The sequence below is a fragment of the Danio aesculapii genome, chromosome 15, assembly GCF_903798145.1.
Source record: "Danio aesculapii chromosome 15, fDanAes4.1, whole genome shotgun sequence".
Lineage (NCBI taxonomy): Eukaryota > Metazoa > Chordata > Actinopteri > Cypriniformes > Danionidae > Danio > Danio aesculapii.
In genome coordinates this window covers 3,318,060-3,344,478 of record NC_079449.1, presented here as the reverse complement: position 1 = coordinate 3,344,478, position 26,419 = coordinate 3,318,060, and the positions used below count along the sequence as shown (strand labels likewise).

At 36.9% G+C, this 26,419-nt stretch overlaps 1 protein-coding gene across 3 annotated transcripts in view; it reads right to left on the bottom strand.

Annotated features, from left to right (window-relative positions):
• fgf12b (fibroblast growth factor 12b) overlaps positions 1–26,419 on the bottom strand; it is a 110,186-nt gene that overhangs the window by 66,240 nt on the left and 17,527 nt on the right. Inside the window, exon 1 of one of the 3 annotated variants that reach the window (XM_056473186.1) lies at positions 20,525–20,737. The exons of 1 other annotated variant lie outside the window; for it this stretch is intronic. In XM_056473186.1, the coding sequence (XP_056329161.1) occupies positions 20,525–20,630 (106 nt within the window). In that variant the 5' untranslated portion in view covers positions 20,631–20,737. Of the gene's footprint in view, positions 1–5,544; positions 5,918–20,524; positions 20,738–26,419 lie in introns of those variants that run through there. One more of the 3 variants, XM_056473187.1, reaches the window with a different exon arrangement.

The window sequence follows — 26,419 nt, the reverse complement described above, 5'->3', positions numbered from 1 at the left end:
ATTTTAAATTAACTTTTGGTAATATAAAACAAAACCCTGCACATTCAGAACAAAGACACCTTGTTCAACACTCAGTAAAACTTAATCCTTTTAAAATGACGTGGGCAATAATTAGAAAATGTAAATATATGATTTTTAGCTTCATATTTTACATTTATTCAGGTTAAATTTGTGTATATGTGTTCATATATTGAATGTGTATTATGTTAAATCTTTTACCTTGCACACTACTCGTCTATTTGCATCTGTATGTGTGTGTATGTACTGTGTATGTATTTTTACACACTGTCTATTTACGTGTAGACTGTATTTAAATGAATATTATAACAAATGTACGTTTCAGATCGCATATCCACTGTCTACATTTCTTCTATTCTTAAATTTATTCGTTACTTTGGGGATGTTTTGTTGTACGTTTTGATTGGCATATCCACTAGAGGGTGCTGTCTACATTTCTTCTAATCTTAAATACGTTACTTTGGGGGTGTTTTGTTGTACGTTTTGATTGGCATATCCACTAGAGGGTGCTGTCTACATTTCTTCTAATCTTAAATACGTTACTTTAAGGATGTTTTGTTGTACATTTTGATTGGCAAATTCACTAGAGGGCGCTGTCTACATTACTTCTAATCTTAAATACGTTACTTTGGGGTTGTTTTGTTGTACGTTTTGATTGGCATATCCACTAGAGGGCGCTGTCTACATTTCTTCTAATCTTACATACGTTACTTTGGGGTTGTTTTGTTGTACGTTTTGATTGGCATATCCACTAGAGGGCGCTGTCTACATTTCTTCTAATCTTACATACGTTACTTTAAGGATGTTTTGTTGTACATTTTGATTGGCAAATTCACTAGAGGGCGCTGTCTACATTACTTCTAATCTTAAATACGTTACTTTGGGGTTGTTTTGTTGTACATTTTGATTGGCATATCCACTAGAGGGCGCTGTCTACATTTCTTCTAATCCTAAATACGTTACTTTAGGGATGTTTTGTTGTACATTTTGATTGGCAAATTCACTAGAGGGCACTGTCTACATTTCTTCTAATCTTAAATACGTTACTTTGGGGATGTTTTGATGTACGTTTCTGATGGCAAATCCACTAGAGGGCGCTGTCTACATTTCTTTGAATATAAAATACATTACTTTAGGGACATTTTGTTGTATGTTTCTGATGACAAATCTACTAGAGGACTATTTTATGTTTATTTAGAGATGCAGACCATTTGCAGATCATTTAACACTAGTATTTTGGTATTTTTGTGCACCAAAGCACACAAGGTATTTGTATTGATTCATTTAATGCCTTTTCCTTTTATATTAAAATTATTGTGATGCATATTGTGACATAAAAAAGGTCAAAATATAACTAAAACAAATACATTTATCCAAATTAATCAAATTAGGGTTTTTCTTGCATTACAGTTTGATTTTTTTGCATGTAATTTGAATTTCTTAAACGTTTAATGAATAAAGATACAGGGTAAATGCAAGCTCAAAACTTAGTGACATTAAAAACAAGCTGTTAATCAGATCCAGTATGGTTTTATTTGAGAAATTGTCAAGTTATAACTGTTTTAGAACAAATCACAAATTTTAAAGTGAAAACAGTAGGCTATAGAGATTAATAATGCATTATAATGCAAAATGAAAGAAGGGTTTCCCGCTGGCTGTGGTGCTAAAACCTGTGCTATAGCAGTGATGTGAGAAATCTGACTCACGGCGAACAGACGTGACACAATCTGACAATACACTCAACAGGCAACACATCATCATCTAACAATACTTACAGACTAAATCTTACTGAAAGTCATGATGAAAATTTTCTTTTCTTTTTCAAATATTTCCCAAATGATGTTTAACAGAGCAAGAAACATTTCACAGTATTTCCTATAATATTTTATTCTTTTGGAGAAAGTCTTATTTGGTTTATTTTGACTAGAATAAAAGCAGTTTGTAATTTTTTAAACCCATTTAGAATATGAAATACGTTACTTTAGGGGGGGTTTGTTGTACGTTTCTGATGGCAAATCCACTAGATGGCGCTTTCTACATTTCTGTGAATATGAAATATGTTACTTGAGGTATCATTTGTTGTATCTTTCAGATGAAAAATCCACTAGAGGGCGCTGTCTACATTTCTTAGAATATGAAATACATTACTTTAGGGACGTTTTGTTGTATGTATCTGATGGCAAACCCACTAGAGGGCGCTGTCTACATTTCTGTGAATATGAAATACATTACTTTAGGGACGTTTTGTTGCATGTTTCTGATGGCAAATCCACTAGAGGGCGCTGTCTACATTACTGCAAATTTGAAATACTTTGGGGATGTTTTGTAGCACATTTCTCATGGCAAATGCACTAGAGAGTGCTGTCTACATTTCATCGAATCTTAAGTACCTTACTTTAGGGATGTTTTGCTGAACTTTTCGGATGGCAAATCCACTAGAGACTGCGGTCCTCATTTTATTTAATCTTAAATATGTTACTTTGGGGATGCTTTGCTGTACAATTTGGATTAGAGATCTACTCGAGGGTGCTGTCTGCATTTCTGTGAATATAAAATGTTACTTAAGGGACGTTTTGTTGTATATTTCTGATGGCAAATCCACTAGAGGGTGCTGTCTACATTTTTGTGAATGTGAAATATGTTACTTGAGGTATGTTTTGATATATGTTTCAGATGACAATACCACTAGAGAGCACTGTCTACATTTCTTCAGATCTGAAATACATTCTGTTGTATGCTTCTGATGGTAAATCCACTAGAAGGCGCTGGCTACAATTTTATGAATCTGAAATATGTTACTTGGGGTATGTTTTAATCATAGACTGTAAAATATATGGACGGAGCATCCGTGACGTCACCCATAGGTTTCTGAACACTGCAAAAGAAGCTACTAGTAGGCGCGGCCAACCGTCGCCATTTTGTTCGCGCGTCATCGCACCCACGGCGGGATACCAAATAAGGGCAAAGAGGCGGAGAGTGGGCGGAGCTACAGACGCCTGCTGGCACTTTGCTTAGACCTGGCAGACAGACTTTACTTTGGGAGAAACGCTTGATACTCTATTACCTGCGACTCGTTTGTGTTCTGACCACATGTGCTTGGCTGTACACTATATCAATAAAGTGTTTAGACTTTTCAAAACACTGTAGTAATACAGTGAGCCACTAAACATTGTTCTTATGATGTTTTTCTACAGGAGGAAAACGCGAATTACTTCCAAACACTTCAGATGTGTGTGTGTGTGTTAGTAAATGCAAGACTCTTGATGAAATCCAGCATAACACTGTATGACAACGCTTCAGATGACTGTTCTAGAGCCTACAGCTAATCAATCTGGCAACTTCTGGAGTGCTTTATGGGTCTAAAGAAAAATATTAATGATAAATGATCTTAAATAAAACTAAAAACTCTGATAATTGTAAGAAATAAGTCCAAAAGGCAGCTGACTGTGTAAAGCCACATAAAACAAAACAAAAATACGACGAATATGCCGAGATCAGTGGCTAATCTGCCGGATTCAGCTGAGGTGAAGTGACGGCGACCAGCGAGACCTAGCTGTCACTCAAGTGGCCACGCCCTTGATTATGCAAACTTAATATAACCTAATATAAAGGAAATGAATGAGTTATAAAAAAATTCACCCCCTCACAGTTGTCATGGAGGGTAATAATTGCTATATGAACCCAAATCGTTCTTTGTACCAGGCTGTAAACACCTTTTTTTTCTGTTGTAAAATTGGCCATTCTAACAGTGGGCTCAATTGCAACTTGCTCTATTATGGAGCCAGGACTAGCGGAATTTTGATGAATTGCAGTTTCAGTTACTTCCGTATTGGCTTCCCGAGAGAGAGCGGGAGGTTGCCGCTTGGTTTTAATATACGTTTTGGATGACAAATCCACTAGAGGGCGTTGTCTACATTTCTGTGAATATGAAATGCGTTACTTTAGGGAGGTGTTGTTGTATATTTCTGATGGCAAATCCACTAGAGGGCGCTGTCTACATTTTTATGAATGTGAAATATGTTACTTGAGTTATGTTTTGATATACGTCTCAGATGACAATACCACTAGAGAGCACTGTCTACATTTCTTTGAATATAAAATATGTTACTTTAGTGACGTTTTGTTGTACGTTTCTGATGGCAAATCCACTAGAGGGCACTGTTTACAGTTTGGTGAATCTAAAATATGTTATTTTGCGGATGTTTTGTTGCACATTTCAGATGGCAAATCTGAAATATGTTGGGAAACACTCATTCACACACATACTTATACACTACAGCCAATTTAGTTCATCCGGATCACCTATACCGCATGCGTTTGGACTGTGTGGCAAAACTAAAAATGTAATTACTATTATAATATTTTTATACACTTATAAAATTAACCCCAGAAGTAAACTGGTGAAATAATCACAGGTAAAATAATATGATTATTACTCCGATTATTATTATTATTATTGCTGAAAACTTAAAAATATAAGTATTTTGATTTTTATAATTATCTAAATAAAAGGTCAAAAGTTGTATATTTTTCCCTTCAGACATGTGTAAATATATATAATTGTGTGTGTGTGTGTGTGTGTGTGTGTGTGTGTGTGTGTGTGTGTGTGTGTGTGTGTGTGACTATATATCTGTGTGTATGAATAAGTGTGCGGGTGTGTGAGAGACTATATACGTGTGTGTGTGTGTGTGTCTATATATCTGTGTGTATGAATAAGTGTGCGGGTGAGAGACTATATGCGTGTATGAATAAGTGTGTGTATGTGTGTGTGTGTGTGCGTGTGCATGTGACTATCTGTGTGTATGAATAAGTGTGCGGGAGTGTGAGAGACTATATGTGTGTGTGTGTGTGTGTGCATGTGTGTGACTATATATCTGTGTGTATGAATAAGTGTGCGGGTGTGTGAGAGACTATAAGTGGGTATGAATAAGTGTGTATGTGACTGTGTGTGACTATTGTATGAATATGTGAATATGTGTGTGTTTGTGTTTGTCTATGTGTGTATGTGTGAATAAGTGTGTGTGTGTGTGTGTGTGTGTGTGTGTGTGTGTGTGCGTGTGTGCATGTGACTATCTGTGTGTATGAATAAGTGTGTGGGAGTGTGAGAGACTATATGTGTGTGTGTGTGTGTGTGTGTGTGTGTGTGTGTGCGTGCGTGTGTGTGACTATATATCTGTGTGTATGAATAAGTGTGCGGGTGTGTGAGAGACTATAAGTGTGTATGAATAAGTGTGTATGTGACTGTGTGTGTCTATTGTATGAATATGTGAATATGTGTGTGTTTGTGTTTGTCTATGTGTGTATGTGTGAAGTGTGTGTGTGTGTGTGTGTGTGTGTGTGTGTGTGAGAGAGAGAGAGAGAGAGAGAGAGAGAGAGAGAGAGAGAGAGAGAGAGAGAGAGAGAGACTATTTATGTGTGTATAAATAAGTGTGTGTTTGTGACTACATGTGTTAGTGTGAAACTATATACTATATGTGTCTATATGTGTGTTTGTGTGTGTGACTGTGTGTGTCTGCAGTGTCTCACCGGTGTCGGTGATGCTCGGTTCGGTTCTCTGCGCACACAGACACCGCAGCATGTGCGCTCCTTTCTGCCGGAGCAGCCGCGCAATCCTCATCGCAAAATCCCGCCACAGTCCCGCGATCCAACCGTTCACAGAGACGCCTTCATCACCATTACCATCACATTCATCATCATCATCATCATTACCGGGGATTCTTTCACGCGCTCCTCTTCGGTCTCCGCGCGCCGCAGACAAAAGGCTTCCAGCACGCGCTACAGCGGCTCATCCTCGCGGGGATGCGCACGGTAACACACACGCTAGCCGTCCAGTCTCCCGGTGAGCATCGCGATGACCGTTAATGACCGTTAGTCGTGCCGTTATTCTGCGTGGGGCGCGAGGGAAGACGCCGAACACCACACACTGCCTGCGCGTAGTCGTGGGCGGTGACGTAACGGGGAGCTCGCTGACGTCACCGTGCAGAGGAAAACACACAGCTGTGTGAAGAAATGAAGCGATTTTTATTTATCTTATTTACTTGATTTATTAGGTACGTGTTTTAGTTAATTTGTAACATTACACCAGTATTAAAGGTTGCGTTTCACTAATGTTTCTTATCTGTTATGGCAGTGTTTCTCAACCCTTTTCCTGGAGGCACACCAACAGTACATATTTTGGATGTCTCCCTTACCTGACTAATTAACTTCAGGTTTTGGAGTCTCTTCTGATGTTCTAATTAGGTGATTCAGGTGTGTTTGATTAGGGAGACATTGAAAATGTGTAATGTTGGTGTGCCTTCAGGAACAGGGTTGGGAAACACTGTGTTATGGTATCAGTATGTAAGTCACTAATTTATTAGTAAACTAATTTCTTGTCTTTTGCCATGATGACAGTACATGATGTTTTAGTTATTCACTAGTATTCAGCGCTTAAAGGGACATTAACAGGTTAATTAAGCAAGTCATTGGACAACAGTGGTTTGTCCTGTAGACAATCAAGAAAAAGTTATATGTGTGTGTATATATATATATATGTGTGTGTATATATATATATATATATATATATATATATATATATATATATATATATATATATATATATATATATATACAGTTGAAGTCAGAATTAATAGCCCCCTTAAATTATGGGCCCCCCTGTTTATTTTTCCCCCAATTTCTGTTTAACGGAGAGATTTTCTTCAGCACATTTCTAATCATAATAGTTTTAATAACTCATCTCTAATAACTGATTTATTTTATCTTTGCCATGATGACAGTAAATAATATTAGACTAGATATTCTTCAAGACACTTCTATACAGCTTAAAGTGACATTTAAAGGCTTAACTAGGTTAATTAGGTTAACTAGGCAGGTTAGGGTAATTAGGCAAGTTATTGTATAACGATGGTTTGTTCTGTAGACTATCGAGAAAAAATATAGCTTAAAGGGGCTAATAATATTGAACTTAAAATGTTTTTTAAAAAATTAAAAACTGCTTTTATTCTAGCCGAAATAAAACAAATGAAACTTTCTACAGAAGAAAAAAATATTATCAGACATACTGTGAAAATTTCCTGAATCTGTTAAACATCATTTGGGAAATATTTAAAAAAGAAAAACTAAATCAAAGGGGGGCTATTAATTCTGATTTCAACTATATATCATGTTTTTTATTCCAGATATATTAAAAGAAATTTCAGAATAAAAATATAATAGGACAAATTTTTCACAAAAAGATGATTTATTTCTATTGAACTGTATGTAAAAACAAGCCCCAGGACACTGTAAAAGACGATATGACAAAAAGTCACGACAACAAATGTTTTTATGTTACTTTAACTCATTTTAATAGGTTAATCAGGTTTCAGCTGCACCGAGTTATGCAAAGCTTAACTTAATATGTTTAGTCAGTTTGATGTAGTCAGTTAAGCTCATTTGATTCAACTATAATAATTTAAGCAGCAAATTTAGCAATTTAGTTTAGTATTAAGTTGTTTAGGGTGGCACGGAGGCTCAGTGGTTAGCACTGGAGTTTGTATGTTCTGCCTGTGTTGGGTTTCCTCTGGTTTCCCCCACAGTCCAAACACATGCGCTATAGGAGAATTGAAGAATCTAAATTAGCCATAGTGTATGAGTGTGTATGTGTGTGTGTGTGTGTGTGTGTGTGTGGGGGTGGGGGTCCTCAGTACTGGGTTGCAGCTGGAGGGCATCCTCTTGTAAAACATATGCTGGAATAGTTGGCGGTTCATTCCACTGTGGCAACCCCTGATGAATAAAGGGACTAAGTCGAAGGAAAATGAATGAATGAATTAAGTTTTTTCTCTGTATTCATAAGGACAAATATTAAATATGAGACCACTCAAGTATTGTGAAACCTATAACATTTCCAAGATCTTCAGTTAATAAATGTCTTAATTAAACCAACTATTAACTAATGAACAATTTCATGTCTTAACTAAACCAACTATAACTAATGTCAATGTAAAAAAGGATGAAGATTGTCTCATGATTTACATTTATAGTTATGTGTGTGTGAGTAAATCCTAATGTTTGTTGTGTTCTGTAAACTGCTGATGACATTTCTACCCAATTTAAAAGAAAAAATGTTGTCATTTGGAGCAAAAAAAATACTAAAATGACAAAGAAGTACCATTCATGTACATTTATAGACAACGATTTAGGCTTAGATGAGTTAAGAAATTAATATTTGTATGTTTTATGTTTAAAAAAGGCTTAATATTGAGTGTATTTAGTTTATTTACTTCAACATAAACTACACTTTTTATTTAGATAATAATTCCTTTAATTATCTCATTATTTTCTTTACTAATTATGAATAAATTAGTTTTATTGGTTGCGTTAACCTATACTAACCCTGGTTTAAGGTTAATTTTAAAATACACTAAAATACAACCTGCTAAAACTTTCATTATTAAAATCAGTGTAAAGTTGACGACCACAAATATCTCATTCATTTATTAATTTTCCTTTCAGCTTAGTCCCTTTATTAATCCGGGGTCACCACAGTGGAATGAACCGCCAACTTATCCAGCATATGTTTTACGCAGCGGATACCCTTCCAGCTGCAACCCATCCCTGGGAAACACCCATACACTCTCATTCACACTCATACACTACGGACAATTTAGCCTACCCAATTCACCTGTACCGCATGCCTTTGGACTGTGAGGAAACCCACGTGGAGATCATGCAAACTCCACACAGAAACGCCAACTGACCCAGCCGAGGCTCGACTCAGCGACCTTCTTGCTGTGAGACGACAGCGCTAGCCACTGTGCCACCGCGCCACCAATGAAGCCACGTGTTAATATGTCTCTGTGTACTAATATTCATCTAATATATTGCGTGGTCTCTAATCTAATATAGTGCAGCGGTGATGCAGGTTTTAGTCGCGCGAGGGCAGCAGAGAACAGCAGAAGCAGAGAGAAAACGTGCGCGCGCCCGCCAGCGTCTGACGTCACGCAGTGGGACTCGCGCAGGAGATTTTATCTAAACAATACAGGATAAAAATACACTATTGTTCAAAGACAAAAGATAAGCTTTAAAGATAAAAAGGCGGTTTTATATCCACGCCTGTTTACTGTTGTGTTTATGTTAGTATCATATTTTTTGTTTGTTTTTTTTAAGTACATTTTTCCATAAATTAATATTAATTCTTAAATAATTTGCATGTTTTTCTGTTTGTATTTTCTGTTATCATTTTATTTATGCAGGTTTGCACTGTTGTTTTTGTCTATTTTATGTTTTATATACAATTTTACATATTTTTATTCATTAATATTTTAGCTTTTATTTATTTTACTTTAAGACAAACGTAATATTTCCTGGAAACTGGCTAAAATACACACAAAAAACATGACAAATATATTTCAGATAATATGTATAGCATATTTCATAAAACATTTATGAAGCTATATCATTATCAAGTGACAATTTATTATTTATTTTAGTTTTATGAGTTACTGTTAATAAACAACCCTGGCTGAAGGACTTTTATAAATATCATATCTTACATTTATAGCTTTTGCTCACACTTTGAAGGATGTTTTATTTCATTAATTATTTTATGAAAGTTCATTTTAATTTTTGTTCTACAATTCTGTTGTATGTTTTTATTCATTCATTCATTCATTTTCTTTTCGGCTTAGTCCCTTTATTCATGAGGGGTCGCCACAGCGGAATGAACCGCCAACTTATCAACTTATTCACACTCAAACACTACGGCCAATTTAGCTTACCCAGTTTACCTGTGTTTGTACTGTGCACTCTCAGAAATAAAGGTACAGGAGCTGTCACTAGGGCAGTACCTTTTCGAAAGATACATATTTGTACCCAAAGAGTCCACAGTGGTACCTCAAATGTGCATTTGAGTGCCCAAATGTACCTAAAAATTACCTTTGAGGTACCACTATGGACCCTTTGGGTACAAATATGTATCTTTTGAAAAGGTACTGCCCCAGTGACAGCTCCTGTACCTTTATTTCTGAGAGTGTGGGGGAAACCGGAGCACCCGGGGGAAACCCACGCCAACACGGGGAGAACATGCAAACTCCACACAGAAATGCCACCTGACCCAGCCGAGGCTCGAACCAGCGACCTTCTTGCTGTGAGGCAAACGTGCTACCCACAATGCAGCCCTGTATGTTTTTCTGTATTTTACTTTGGTTTTTCTTTTAAAAAAAGGCTAAATCTTGAGTTTATTTAGTTTATTTTTTACTACTAAACTACAAAAACTTTATTGCTGCTTGCAACCTTGTTGCTTGTATTTTTCCTTAGATCATAATTCCTTCTATTATCTAATTATGTTATTTACTAATGATAAGTAAATAATTTTGTTAGTTGTATTGAATAGCCTATAGTAACCCTGGTTAAAGGTTAATTTACTGTAAAATACAACCTTGAAAAAACTTTCATTATTAAAATCAGTGTAAAGTTGATGACCATAAACATCTCATACATCATCATTTATTTATCACTCCATGTAAAAGAAAATTTCAAGAAAAATGTGTTTAAAGGTCACTGGTTCGAGTCCCGGCAGGGCAAGCTGGCATGTCTGTGTGGAGTTTGCATGTTCTCCCCATGTTGGCATGGGTTTCCTCTGGGTGCTCCGGTTTCCCCCACAGTCCAAACACATGTGCTTTAGGGGAATTGATGAACTAAATTGGCCGTAGTGTATGAGTTTGTGTGTGACTGAGTGTGCATGGGTGTTTCCCAGTTCTGGGTTGCGGCTGGAAGGGCATCCGCTGTATAAAACCAACTTCTGGATAAGTTGGCGGTTCATTCCGCTGTGGCGACCCCCCTTCTTTTTTTGCTTTCATGAATGTAAATTGAATCTTGACTCCATGCAATCATAAATACTTGGTTACATTAATTTTATAACATTCATATCTAGTAATAAAATCATTTGTGTCTTGCATGTGGATTCATTCAAAGCTAAAGTGTTTGTATTAGTGAATTTCTCTCTCTCTCTCTCTCTCTCTCTCTCTCTCTCTCTCTCAGTGTAATTTACAAGGTGAGGAGATATTTGTGTCTGGGGTGGAAATGAGAAACACAGCTGGACACACAGATAATCAAACACACAATATATGAGTTAATAACCTGCGGATTGATGAGAGGAACAATAACCTGACCCGCTCTGTCAACAATATTTTACTTGTTAGTTGTTGTTGTTTTTTTCTTGCAATTTATATTACAACATTTTTTATTGCTAAATTGTTGAAATTCATTCATTCATTTTCCTTCGGCTTAGTCCCTTTATTCATCAGTGGTTGCCACAGAGGAATGAACCGCCAACTATTCCAGCATATGTTTTATGCAGCGGATGTCCTTCCAGCTCCACCCATACACACTCACTCACACACACATTCATTCACTACGGCCAATTTTAGTTCATTCAATTCCCCTATAGTGCATCTGTTTGGACTGTGGGGGAAACCGGAGCACCCAGAGGAAACCCACACCAACACGGGGAGAACATTCAAACTCCACACAGAAATGCCAACTGACCCAGCCGAGGCTCGAACCAGCGACCTTCTTGCTGTGAGGCGACAGCACCACCTACTGCGCCACTGTGTCACAACATTACTAAATTTAATTTAATTTAACAACACATATAAATTGTTTGCAACAATTTTGCAGACATATTTTTTTCAGTGTGATGCATCTGCATAAATTATAATAAATTACAAACAAAAGTAAATAAACAAACAGTGCCTTATGGTTTTCTGGAGAGTCTAACAGCAAGTACAGAAATTGAACAACAAAATGTAAAATAACATGGTCATCATTCATTCATTCATTCATTCATTTTCTTGTCTGCTTAGTCCCTTTATTAATCCGGGGTCGCCACAGCGGAATGAACCGCCAACTTATCCAGCACATGTTTTTACACAGCGGATGCCCTTCCAACTGCAACCCATCTCTGGGAAACATCCATACACACTCATTCACACTCATACACTACGGACAATTTAGCCTACAAAATTCACCTGTACCGCATGTCTTTGGACTGTGTGGGAAACCGGAGCACCCGTAGGAAACCCACGGCAACACAGGGAGAACATGCAAACTCCACACAGAAACGCCAACTGACCCAGCCAAGGCTCGAACCAGCAACCTTCTTGCTGTGAGGCGACAGCACTACCTACTGCGCCACTGCGTCACCTAACATGGTCATCATAGTATAAATAATTAAAAACAAATAATATTTAATTAAATCTTTATCTATTTTTAACCTTTAATAAAACATATACTGTAATCCTGCGATGTGACTATTGCGGATATACACATTGTGGTATCAATGCTATTGATAACGATATATAGTAAAAACGTAACACAAATGTAACGGAACGCATTAATTTCCTTAAAAAGTATCTAAGTAACACACTTAAGATGTAATATATGGCTGTAATGCACACTTTAAAAGTAAAGTAATGCTAAAGTAACACAACACATACACTCTTGCATTCACACACATACACTACGGCCATTTTAGTTTATTCAATTCCCCTATAGCGCATGTGTTTGGACTGTGGGGTAAACCGGAGCACCCGGAGGAAACCCACACCAACACGGGGAGAACATGCAAACTCCACACAGACATTACAACTGACTCAAACGAGGCTCGAACTAGTGACCTTCTTGCTGTGAGGCGATCGTGCTACCCACTGCACCACAGTGACGCCCCTTAATGCATTACTTTCACACAATGTATACAACAATACATTCTTGTTGTGAGATTTATTTCATAAGTTCGTACACTAAAAGCATCAAGGACAGAAATAAAGGAGAATGAATAGAGAGATAGAGAATGGCGTTAGTAACAAGAGAGTAGAATTGCTACATTATTTTTATACAGTGTTGAGCTTTATGGCTGCCATTTTCAGATGGCAACACACACACATGCTAATCCACACAAATCCCTCTTCGTCATCATCATCATCATCACCAGCAGGTATTTTAGTCTGTCCACATTTACCGTATTACCATACAAGCACACAAGTCAAGTCTGAGCCCACATTTAAAAAATACTATAGTAAATTTTAGTAAATACTACAGTGTTTTTGAATTATTCTATAGTACTTAAATTAAACTGTTGTGGTATTTCTATAGTTGTTATGGTAACACACCAGCTATTATAATTACTCTGTTGTGGTAATTCTATAGTTGCTATGGTCACACAACAACTATAGTAATTGATCTGTTGTGGTGATTCTATAGTTGCTATGGTGACACTACCACTATAGTAATTTAACTGTTGTGGTAATTCTATAGTTGCTATGGTACCACAACGACTATAGTAATTAATTTGTTATGCTGATTCATTAATCGCTATGGTAACACAACAGCTATAGTAATTGATATGTTGTGGTAATTCTATAGTTGATATGGTAACACAATGACTATAGTAATTAATCTGTTGTGGTAACTCTATAGTTGCTATAGCAACATAACAACTATTGTAATTAATCTGCTGTGATGATTCTGTAGTTGCTATGGTAACACAACAACTATAGTAATTAATCTGTTGTGGTAATTCTATAGTTGCTATGGTAACACAGCAACTATTGTAATTAATGTGTTGTGGTAATTCTATAGTTGCTATGGTAACACAGCAACTATTGTAATTAATGTGTTGTGGTAATTCTATAGTTGCTATGGTAACACAACGACTATAGTAATTAATTTGTTGTGCTGATTCTATAGTCGCTATGGTAACACAACAGCTATAGTAATTGATATGTTGTGGTAATTCTATAGTTGATATGGTAACACAATGACTATAGTAATTAATCTGTTGTGGTAACTCTATAGTTGCTATAGCAACATAACAACTATTGGAATTAATCTGCTGTGATGATTCTGTAGTTGCTATGGTAACACAACAACTATAGTAATTAATCTGTTGTGGTAATTCTATAGTTGCTATGGTACACAGCAACTATTGTAATTAATGTGTTGTGGTAATTCTATAGTTGCTATGGTAACACAGCAACTTTTGTAATTAATCCGTTGTGGTATATCTATAGTTGCTATGGTAACAGCAAATAAAGTAAATAATCTGTTGTGGTAATTCTATAGTTGCTATGGTAACACAGCAACTACTGTAATTAATCAGTTGTGGTTTTCTATAGTTGCTATGGTAACACAATGACTTTAGTATTATACATAAATAAATGGCCCAGTAGTGTAGTTTTCTACTACTATATGATATATAATCCAAAATACACCAGAGTTTGCTGTAGTAAACACTAAAGTATACTACCTTATATATTACAGTTTATTAGTTCACTATAGTTAATATTACAGTATACTGCAGCATTAATTTTTAAAGTGTTGCAAATACTATAATATATACAGTACAACTACTATATGGTTCATAAACACTTTAAAATTTACTGTAAATTACTATAGTATTTTTCAAGTGGGAAAAGCACAGAAAACAATTCTCACAGAGAGATACGTTCAGTCCCAGATGCATCATACATCAGTACTTATTATCCACAGATATGTCATATGATAATGCTAATGGCAGTAATGATTTGACACTGTCGAACGTGACATGACACTCTTATTGAGGCTCAGTCAGTGACCCCAGTGCACTCTGGGAGATTTTATTTTAGCACAGGCTGTAAAGATAAACTCTGAGCACCTCAAAATAAACCAGATGATATGTGGTTAAAAATATACCATGGTTTACCTTTAAACCAGTAATAGTGACAACACAAGTAGCAAGATTTCATGAAATACGACTAAGGCAACAGTCACCAATGTGTGTGTATATAGAGTATTTTACAACAGCTTTGAAAGCTTCTCTTCCTGTCAGATTCAAAGACTGGAACAATTAGTTTTATAAATTATGTATGGAATAACAGGCAATAACATTACAGAATGCCAAAACCACAGAACAATAGATAAAGCTATAAAACAATAAACAGACAAAATGATCGAATGAAGGATTGAATGAAAACATAAACAGAAAGATAGAAAAGGACATATAGAATGATAGAAGTATAGATCAGAATAAAAATAGATTGATGGTATGATAGAGCTAGAACGACAGAACAGATAGATAGACAGACAGACAGACAGACAGACAGACAGACAGACAGACAGACAGACAGACAGACAGAGAGATAGATAGATAGATAGATAGATAGATAGATAGATAGATAGATAGATAGATAGATAGATAGATAGATAGATAGATAGATAGATAGATAGATAGATAGATAGATAGATAGATAGATAGATAGATAGATAGATAGATAGATAGACAGACAGACAGGTAGATAAAAAAGACAGACAGACAGACAGACATAGATAGATAGATAAATAGATAGATAGATAGATAGATAGATAGATAGATAGATAGATAGATAGATAGATAGATAGACAGACAGACAGACAGACAGACAGACAGACAGACAGACAGACATACAGACAGACAGACAGACAGACAGACAGACATAGATAGATAGATAGATAGATAGATAGACAGACAGACAGATAGATAGATAGATAGATAGATAGATAGATAGATAGATAGATAGATAGATAGATAGATAGATAGATAGATAGATAGATAGTCAGATAGATAGATAGATAGATAGATAGATAGATAGATAGATAGATAGATAGATAGATAGATAGATAGATAGATAGATAGATAGATAGATAGATAGATAGATAGATAGATAGATGATAGATAGATAGATAGATAGATAGATAGATAGATAGATAGATAGATAGATAGATAGATAGATAGATAGATAGATAGATAGATAGATAGATAGATAGATAGATAGATAGACAGACAGGTAGATAAAAAAGACAGACAGACAGACAGACAGACAGACATAGATAGATAGATAGATAGATAGATAGATAGACAGACAGACAGACAGACAGACAGACAGACAGACAGACAGACAGACAGACAGACAGACAGACAGACAGACATAGATAGATAGATAGATAGATAGATAGATAGATAGATAGATAGACAGACAGACAGACAGACAGACAGACAGACAGACAGACAGACAGACATAGATAGATAGATAGATAGATAGATAGATAGATAGATAGATAGATAGATAGATAGATAGATAGATAGATAGATAGATAGATAGATAGATAGATAGATAGATAGATAGATAGATAGATAGATAGATAGACAGACAGTTAGACAGACAGACAGACAGACAGACAGACAGACAGACAGCTGTTTTACCTTCAGCTTTAATGACTTGTTCACCAGCAGATCAACAACTTGAAACAACAACAACAACAACAACAACAACAACAACAACAACATAAAAGAGCACTTACACTTCAACAACATATTAAACACTCTTAATGTGACGTCCACTACAGTTCAACAACTCAAGTCTCCTCTGATCACCACAGCTGCACATATGTGATTTCGCAATATATTTTACATGTAAAAAAAGTAACGCAAAATTAACATAAGCCATTACTTTCCTTTAAAAATAACAAAGTAACACAGTTGAAAAATGTAATGCAAAACTGTAATGTAAAAGTAAAAAAGTAAGACAAAAGTAACGTACCACATTAATTTCCCTTAAAAGTAACAGAGTGGCACATTTAGTTACTTCTTCAAGATGCAACACAAGATTGTAATGCGCTAGTGTAAAAAGTAAAGAAAGTAGTGCAAAACACTAAAGTAATGTACCGCATTATTTTCCCTAAAAGGTACAAAGTGAAGTTTAATATCTTAAACTAATTTCGAGAGGAGTACGCGCTCATGATTAACCCAGCTGGCTCATATTAGCTAATTACGATCCTCCAATCAAAGCATCCTAAGTTCCTATATATATCCTCCTTTTCACTTTGCAACTATCTTCGTCTTGAAGAAACCCCCCTCCTCCCCTCCTTCCACCTTTATCCAGAATAGGTGGCTCGGTGGTCCAGCGACCAGCAGGAATCCCAATGGCTCTGGCTCCTTGCTGCGGCATCCGGCATTTCTGGGCGGAGCTGGCACCCGTCCACACGGGTTTTCCCGGGGTCCCCTGGTTTTTCTCAAAGCTAAATACGCTCTACATTATAGACCACCTAAACCCAAGTCTGTTCTACTAGACGTCTCGCTCTCAGGGAATTCACCTTGGCCTTAGCTGCGGGGGAGTTTTTAAGACCGCCCGAGCTCAATCTCCCCTCGCCCCGCAAAGGGAGGGAGCCCTGGACTCGAGGATCCCTTGAGCTCAGGGCTCTCTCTCTCGGGACAGCATGCCAAACAAGCTTTTGTAAGTCATGAGCTAAGTGCGAACTCTTGAAGTTTCACACTTCGCTGCTTTTTAAAGATGTAATGCAAGATTTTGATTCATTACTTTTAAAAATAAAAAGTAACACAAAAGTAAAATAACATTACTTTCCTTAAAAAGTAACGTCCTTGTTATGTCCGTAACCCACAATCGGCAAAGGAGGGAACAGAGACGTGTGTCTAAAGGCCGATTTACTTCTGCATTGAGCGATCGCTGTGACCCACGGCGCATGCTTTGCATGTAGGTATCTGTGCATTAACCTTCTGTGTGCTGTTTGTGTAGGTTATGTTATGTTCCTCTCTATCAAGTTTCTTCATGGGTGTTTTGTTTTTTCTGAACGCTACCTTAATGTACAAGTAGCTCAAACTCGCACATTGAGAGGCAGGAAACCGGCGAACGCGCAACAACTTAATCATAAGGTAAACACAAAACAAGAGTTTCCATGTGGCGCTCCTTCACGGGACTCGACACTTGTAAACACTCGCTCCATTAGACTCGTCGCTCTTAGCACTAGCCACACTCATTACCGCTACCAAGCCGACCAATCACAGAGCTTGCGCTACGCATTTCAGAGGTGCGCATTTTTGAGAGATGTACGTCAGCGACGGCATTAGTCATGGCGAGCGCTATGCGTTCGTGCGAAGGCTGCGCCGGACCGTACGCGTGCACTTGATGTAAAAGTATAAATCAGCCTTTAGACACAATAGATCGTCTAGCGAACTCCCATTTGTGTCTATAGCCTGGTTTATACTTCTGCGTCGAGTGATCGACGTGATCCACGGCTCATGCCTTGAGCGATGCAGTGCATTTATACTTCTGCATCCTGTTTGTGTTGCTTTGCTATAACACTTCCAAAACACTAGCAGGCAGTAGGTGTTTATGTTTCTCTGTGTCGAGTTTCTTCGCTGGTATTTAGTTTTTTTCTGAATGCTACCTTAATATACAAGTGGCTCAAACTCGCTCATTTTCAGGCGGGAACTGGCGGACATGCAACAACTTTAATCATAAGGTAAACACAAAACTAAATTTTCCATCTTGAGCTCCTTCACAGGACGCCACACTTGTAAACACTCTCTCCAACGGGTTGGCATGGCTCTCGGTCCTGCCCACACTCATCAGCGCTACCAAGCCGACCAATCACAGAGCTTGTGCTACGCGTTGTTGCGACATGTAGTTACATTTTTCGAGAGATGCGCGTCAGCGACGGCCACGGCAAGGGCTATGCGACCACTGCTCCTGACCATACGTATGCGCATGACGCAGAAGTATAAATCAGCCTTAAGAAACAAGTCGAAGCTCTGAAACTGAAGGGGAACTAAGTAACACATTTAGTTCCTTTTTAAATGAATGTAATGCATTACTTTCCTTCAAAGTTAACTACGTAACACATTTAGTTCCTTTTTAACAAATGTAACACGATTACAATGCATTACTTTTAAAAGTAAAAAAGTAACGAAACAGAAACGTAACACATTACTTTTACTTTTTACATTACATTTAGTTACTATTTAAAACATGTAACCCAAGATTGTAATGCATTACTTTTAAAAAGTAACTTTCCCCCAACACTGCTAGTAACAATCAAAATAAGTCCAGATCAGCACATACACAACAATAAATTACGAAACAAACTTAAATCTTTAGAAAATCTTTAGAAAAAGACTTCAAAATAAAATAAAAAATCCAACAATTTGTCAACAAGCAATCCAAGATGGAGATGTGCTTTCAAATGTGTGCGCATGATTAAGACAACCCGAGAAAGACTTTCAAGCCTAATGTATTTTCTATTTAATAAATGTCTTTTTTACACAGGTAGTGGTGGAATCTTCTCCCCCCATCTTTGTATAGTATACTGTAAAAGATTGCTGTAAAATGTACAGTATTACTGGCAATTTTAGTTGTTTAGTTTAGTGTACTGTATATTTACAATCACAATTGTGCTTTAGTTTTACAGCACAATTGTAATAGTTAATAATCTACAGTGTGCTTGTAAACTTTACTGTATTACTGTACGATTTTTACAGTATCATTGGCGATTTTTACAGTATTACTGGCGATTTTTACAGTATCACTGGCGATTTTTACAGTATCACTGGCGATTTTTACAGTATTTCTAGCTAAGTTTACAAGCACACTGTTAATTACCATTTACAACTGTGCTGTAGTTAATATAAAAAATTAAAAGTGAACCCTGTAGTTTCACATCACAATTGTAATTATTAATTTACAGTGCGTGTGGCGATTTTTACAGTATTACTGGCCATTTTACAGTATTACTGTACGATTTTTACAGTATTACTGGCAATTTTTACAGTATTACAGGCGATTTTTACAGTATTACTGGCAATTTTTACAGTATTACTATCAATTTTTACAGTATCACTGGCAATTTTTACAGTATCACTGGTGATTTTTACAGTAGTACTGGCAATTTTTACAGAATTACTGGCAATTTTTACAGAATTACTGGCGATTTTTACAGTATCACTGGCGATTTTTACAGTATCACTGGCGATTTTTACAGTATTACTGGCCATTTTTACAGTATTACTGTACGATTTTTACAGTATTACTGGCAATTTTTACAGTATTACGGGCGATTTTTACAGTATTACTGTACGATTTTTACAGTATTACTGGCAATTTTTACAGTATTACGGGCGATTTTTACAGTATTACTGGCAATTTTAATAGTATTACTGGCGATTTTTACAGTATTACTGGCCATTTTTACAGTATTACTGTACGATTTTTACAGTATTACTGTACGATTTTTACAGTATTACTGTCGATTTTTACAGTACTACGGGCAATTTTTACAGTATTACTGGCAATTTTTACAGTATTACAGGCAATTTTTACAGTATTACTGGCAATTTTTACAGTATTACTGGCAATTTTTACAGTACTACGGGCAATTTTTACAGTATTACAGGCAATTTTTACAGTATTACTGGCAAAATGTACAAGTGCACAGTAAATTTACAATCATAACTTAATTGTAGCCGTTAATTATGTGTTTGTAAACTTTACACTATTACTGGCAACCAAAATTGCCAGTAATACTGCAAATTTTACAGCAATTTTTACAGTATATATGTTTACATTCCCATTGAGAGTGTGTAAAGCTGCTCCAGACTCTTCCCAACACTGCTATTAATATACCAGCGCTAATAACCACTACTAAAAGACTGAAAACTGACCAGGTTCAGCGCTGACGCTCTTGACCGCTCCTTCATCCTCATCCTCATCCTCTCCTTTACTGCCATGAGAAAGCAGCCTGCGAAACAGACTACAGTAACGCGTCATGTGTGTGTGTGTCACGCCGCTGTCAGTTCAAAACCTCAGAGCTGGAAAAATGTGTGTGTGTCGGTCTTGAGTCTCTCTCTCTCTCTCTCTCTCTATGCATGTAAAACACTCAGTCATCGAATGAGTGACTGTCGGTTCGCCTCTGATATTTGCCTGTGCAAATGTGTGTGTGTGTTAGAGGGTGTGTCTGTCAGTAATAGAGACGGACGGATGTGTGTGTCAAATGTCCCCACAAGTTTAGCAAAACCAATAAATTTTGACCTTGTGACGACATTTTTTTGGGTCCCCAAGAGGAAAACAGCTCCTAAAACAAAATAAAAGTATTATGAAAATGTAAAAATGCTGAATGTCTCTTGAGAGAATTGGTTTAGGGGTAAAGTGTTGAGGTAAGAAGGATAAAATATACACTACCTGACAAAGGTCTTGTCGCCTATCCAAATTTTAGGAACAACAAATAATAACTTGACCTCTAGTTGATCATTTGGTGTCAGAAGTGGCGTATATAAAAGGTAAAGGCCTCTAGATTACACTTATTTGACCACAATAAAATATGATCATGCCTTGATTATGAATGTTTTCATTAGGACAGTAAGGTCTGACTCTATTTAGACAAAAGTCTCATCACTGAACCTTCAATAATGTCCAGTATAGAATATGTGGTCATGCTGCAGTGGAAACAGAATGAATATTGTGTCTGACTCCATCATGAGCTTGGAGGACTGCATCCATACATCTCTGCAATGACTCAAATCACTGATTAATAAAGTCATCTGGAATGGCAAAGAAAGCCTTCTTGCAGGACTCCCAGAGTTCATCAAGATTCATTGGATTCATCTTCAGACATGCTCAATAATGTTCATGTCTGGTGACTGGGCTGGTCAATCCTGTAGCACCTTGACCTTCTAAACAAGTACTTTTATATATTATTCAAAACTTTAAAATAAAAAAACGAATAAAAATGCTAAATGTTCATATGCAAAACAATGAGCTCACAATGAGCTTGTTTAAGTAAAGTCTGCTTTATCACTTTAGGTAGTGTGGAATTTTTTTTTCCCACATTTTTGTAAACTGAATTTGAGGCAACATCAAATACTTTATATTGCATGTTATAAAAAATACTGTTAAAGGTGCAGTAGGTGATTTATGGCCTGTTTTCACTTGGCTTGTGTTTCCACTGCCAAAAGGGTACCAATAGTACTCTTTTGGTGGGCGTGGTGTATGACAGAAAGTTTCAGTCGACGTCATTCTCGCTCGAGGAAATGTCTACAGTAAAGCTGTACGGGTCACTTACACATCATATGAGAAGCACTTCTCACAAAACAGATGATTTATACACATAAATACTTGTGCAGAAATGTTCATTACTAACCTCTCTATGAACATTATTTGATTATAACTGCAGATCAACGATAGCCTACTGTAACGTCTGCAATTATATAAAATAAATAAATAAATGCAACATATATGAACACATACAGACCCTCACAGTCTCAGATATGATATCAATTACAGAAGAACTACACACAACATCGATTTAGTCCTTATTTGAGTTAAAAAACAACACAACATATAGCCCACAGTCAGAGCAGACCTCTCATCTGTGTCTGTAATCTTCACCAGCACATGTAGCCTCTGTTAGAGAGTAATTCTGTCATTGCCAGTTCATAAAAGTCCAAAATGTGATGATAACAGCTAAACACGGCAGTTTGTTCATGTTCTAGGTTGCTGAAAGAATCATTTGCTCCTTTGTTTTTTCAGCTTCTCCTTAGTTTTTTCGCGCTTTACTCTTGCGTTTGTCCGTTTACGAAAGGATCGGATGTCAGAAGCACTTCAATAATCACACACACGTTATTATCATCAGCTCAAGAAGTTCGTTATTTCAAATATAGACACGCGGCGAGCTCTCTGGAGAAAGTGAAACTGCTCGCGCTTTAGACGGCCTTGTAAACAACTACTGGGCACGGGGTAGATTCTGCTTTACTCCTTGGCTTTGTGGCTTTTCATCAAGACAACGACAAGGTTTGTTTAAGCTCAGGCAGACCATGGCTTGTTTTATATATTATATAATAATATATTATATTATTACAGTGTAATGTCTCGGCTGTGTATTTAAAAATGACGCTTCCTTTGTTTTCATTCTTCTACGAGTGACATATCTCTGTAAACCAATAGCGTTCAGTTGCACGTCTTGCTCCACCTTTTGGTACACTTTTGTTGTGCTAGGTATCCTTTGCAAAGGGTACCCAAAAAATGGTATGGTACGGTTCGCTTTTAGGTACCTTTTGACAGTGGAAACGAGCCATTATATGTATTTTTATATCCTGGGTAAGGCATACAATTAAAAAATGTTCATGCAATTAAGATATTGTCAGGCTGATAATTCCCATAATTCTGATAACTAGCCCAAACTGTGTAGATTTGTACAACTGCGCACCTCTGTTCATGCAGATCTGCCAGTTGTGTGTACATACGCGCCGCGCGTTCATGTGCGCACGAGACGACAGAGAGCGATAAAGTCAAATGATCAATCAAAACTTTTTAAAATCCTGAATCAATATTGGAGTTACTTTTGTATGCTGGAGGAAGGACGACACCACGGCTGAAGTATTTCTTCTAGACAGGTAATGCTCTGTTTTAAAACTATTTCAGTCACGCTAAGCTGATGTAGATTGTGTTGTTTTATGAATGGGTTATAAGTGTTGTTCAGCCACTGAAATCTTTCAGGGATAGATTGTTGTGAGTATTTTCAGTTTCATAAGCTCCTTTAACAGTATCAATAATGTAGATTTTTATTTAGTTTAACAACAAAACATCAGTAAATAGCGCTATTCCGCCTAGCCTGCTTTACTGAGCTGAAGTTGCTTTTATATTCACATTGGTTCATTTCTGAACAATGACAACCTGTGACGTGCTCCCTATATTGCTTACTGCTACTCTGACTATTCAGTCTGAAATAGCATGCAAGTATGGCTTAGTAATAAGTGTAATTCCTGCACGCCGTAGGCCAACCGCTTAGCAGAGTCACTTTAGGACATCACATGAGAGAGGGTTGTCTGCACGCGTTGGTGATTTCAGGAGGCGTGACTTTGGATGGCAGGGGTGAGACCGTGTTTCAAAGATATTATGCTAACTGGTTAGCATTTAGGCAGATCACCTACTGCATCTTTAACTATTATGCAACAATAAAGATTCACACTGGAAAGCATTTAAGGATTTAACGATATATTAAAATCCAGTCCTGTTTATTCTCCTGCATACACTAAAAACTGGATCATAAAATTAGTTGGAAACTGCAAATAAATAATGTGATATCAAAATTAGTCAAAACCGTAGCAATAGTGTATAAAGCTAGATTTATCCTGGACAATAAATCAATGTATATATTATATAACACGCTTATGTTGCCATATATGAGTTATTGTGTTGAAATATGGGGTATGTACAATTCAGAAAAAGCAATTAGACTCATAGAAAATGTGGGGTATTTGGAGCATACAAATCCTTTATTTTTAAATTAAAGATACTTCAGTTCAATGATTTGGTTAAATTTAAATCAGCACAATTTATGTTTAAAGCTAGGAATAAACTACTTCCAGAATGCATACAAACGTTTTTCGAAGAACGATGAGGGGGATATAATCTGAGAGAAGAACTCCATTTTAGGAGTTTGAAAACAAGAGCAACTTTAAAAAGTTTGTGTATGTCTGTCTGTGGTGTGAAACTATGGAACAGTCTAGATCTGACCCTCAAACAATGTCAGGATAATAATCAATTTAAAAAGTTGTTTAAATATATGTTATTAAAGGAGTATAACAATGAAGGTGATTGAAAAAGTATAAAAAGAGAAAGGTATGATGAAATTTTAATTAATGGCTACCTGCAGTACTAGGTTTTTGGGGGTTTTTTTTCTCTGGGTTTATGTTACAAGGTATACGGGTACAAAATGGAAGCAAACATATAGTTTGTCGGATATGCCAAAAGGATAGAATGTGTTCATGTGAAAGGAAGAGATAAGTAAAGGAAGAAATAAGTTTAGGTCATAGACGAATGATGTATGTGGTAATGGGATGGGAAAATAATAAGCTTGTGCTTCATCCCGCTCCATTTTCGACCATGTTGAAATGTATTCTTTTATTAATGATATTTTATGTATGATACTTTGTTCGAAAATAAATAAATCAAATCAAATCAAATCAAATCAAATCAAAAAATAATGGTGTAGTTTAGTTTAATTTGGTGTAGTAATTTTAGTTTTTAGAAAATGTTAACAGCAGGTAGCATTTTGAATTAAAGTGTAAATTGACGTGTATTTTCCTGCATCTTCGTGAAGTTTATTTATAAACTAATTTCGAGAGGATCACATGCTTATGATTGACACGGCTGGCCCCGAGTCAAACTAATGTATGAACCACCAATCAGACGATTCCTAACTCAGTATAAATAACCAAGCATCTTACCTTTAGTCATCTTCGTCTTGAAGAATCCCCCCTTCCACCCCCTCTCCTCCTCTTTTCCCTCTATAGGGCAGCACGGCAGCCCAGTGGCTAGCACTGTGGCCTCACAGCAAGAATGCCTCTGATTTGGATCTTTACCCGGCCAGTCGGCATTTCTGTGCGGAGTTCATGTTCTCCCCATGCTCGCGTGGGTTTTCCCCGGGTCCTTCGGTTTCCTCTCACAGTCCAAAAACATGAGACATAAGTAAATTGACTAAACCAAATCAGCACCATAGTCAAATTCCACAAGCAACACACCCTCATAGCAATCCTTGAGCAGCAGGAGGAGGAGGGGGGGGGGGGGTTCTCGAGATCTACCTGAGCTCAAACTCCCCTCTCGCCCTGCAAACGGGAGGTAGCCCCGAGCTCGAGGATCTCACGAGCTCGGGGCGCTCTCCTGGGACAGCATGCCAAACAAGCTTTATAATCAATCACCAGCGAAGTGTGAACTCTTGAACTGTAATTATTAATTACACACTCGAACAAAGCTGTTTTTAACAGTAGCCTATATACAGTGTGCATCACACTGTAAGTAAATGATTAAATGCAGTGCATTACATGAGGGCTGGAGTGTTCTCTGCTTGTATTGTGTACAGTACACTTGCTGCATTAATAATACATGCAGCTATTCTAGTCTGCTACACACACACACACATTCAGACACACACACAAACACAAAAAAGCACCCACACACCTACATACACACACACAAACACAAAAAGCACACACACACATACACACACACAAACACATACACTATATGTGTATCCATATCCATATCCATTTTAATCATGTAATTTCTTTTACACAACACATAAAAACTTTAGCAAACTAAACAAATGCAGCTCAAATAAAATAAGTACGAATTTATGAAAACTAAAACTTAAAATCATATTCAAAGCTTAATACATATTTAAAAATAAAATTAAAGTAATAAAAGTGAGTGCCCCGATGGCTCAGTGGTTAGCACTGTTGCCTCACAGCAAGAAGGTCGCTGGTTCGAGTCCTGGCTGGGTCAGTTGTCATTTCTGTGTGGAGTTTCCATGTTCTTCCTGTGTTGGCGTGGGTTTCCTCCGGGTGCTCCGGTTTCCCCCACAGTCCAAACACATGCTCTATAGGGGAATTGAACTAAATTGGCCGTAGAGTATGAGTGTGTATGGGTGTTTTCCAGTACTGGATTGCAGCTGAAATGGCATGCGCTTTGTAAAACATATGCTGGAATAGTTGATGGTTCACTCTGCTGTGGCGACCTCTGATAAATAAGGGACTAAGCCGACTGAATGAATAATAAAATTG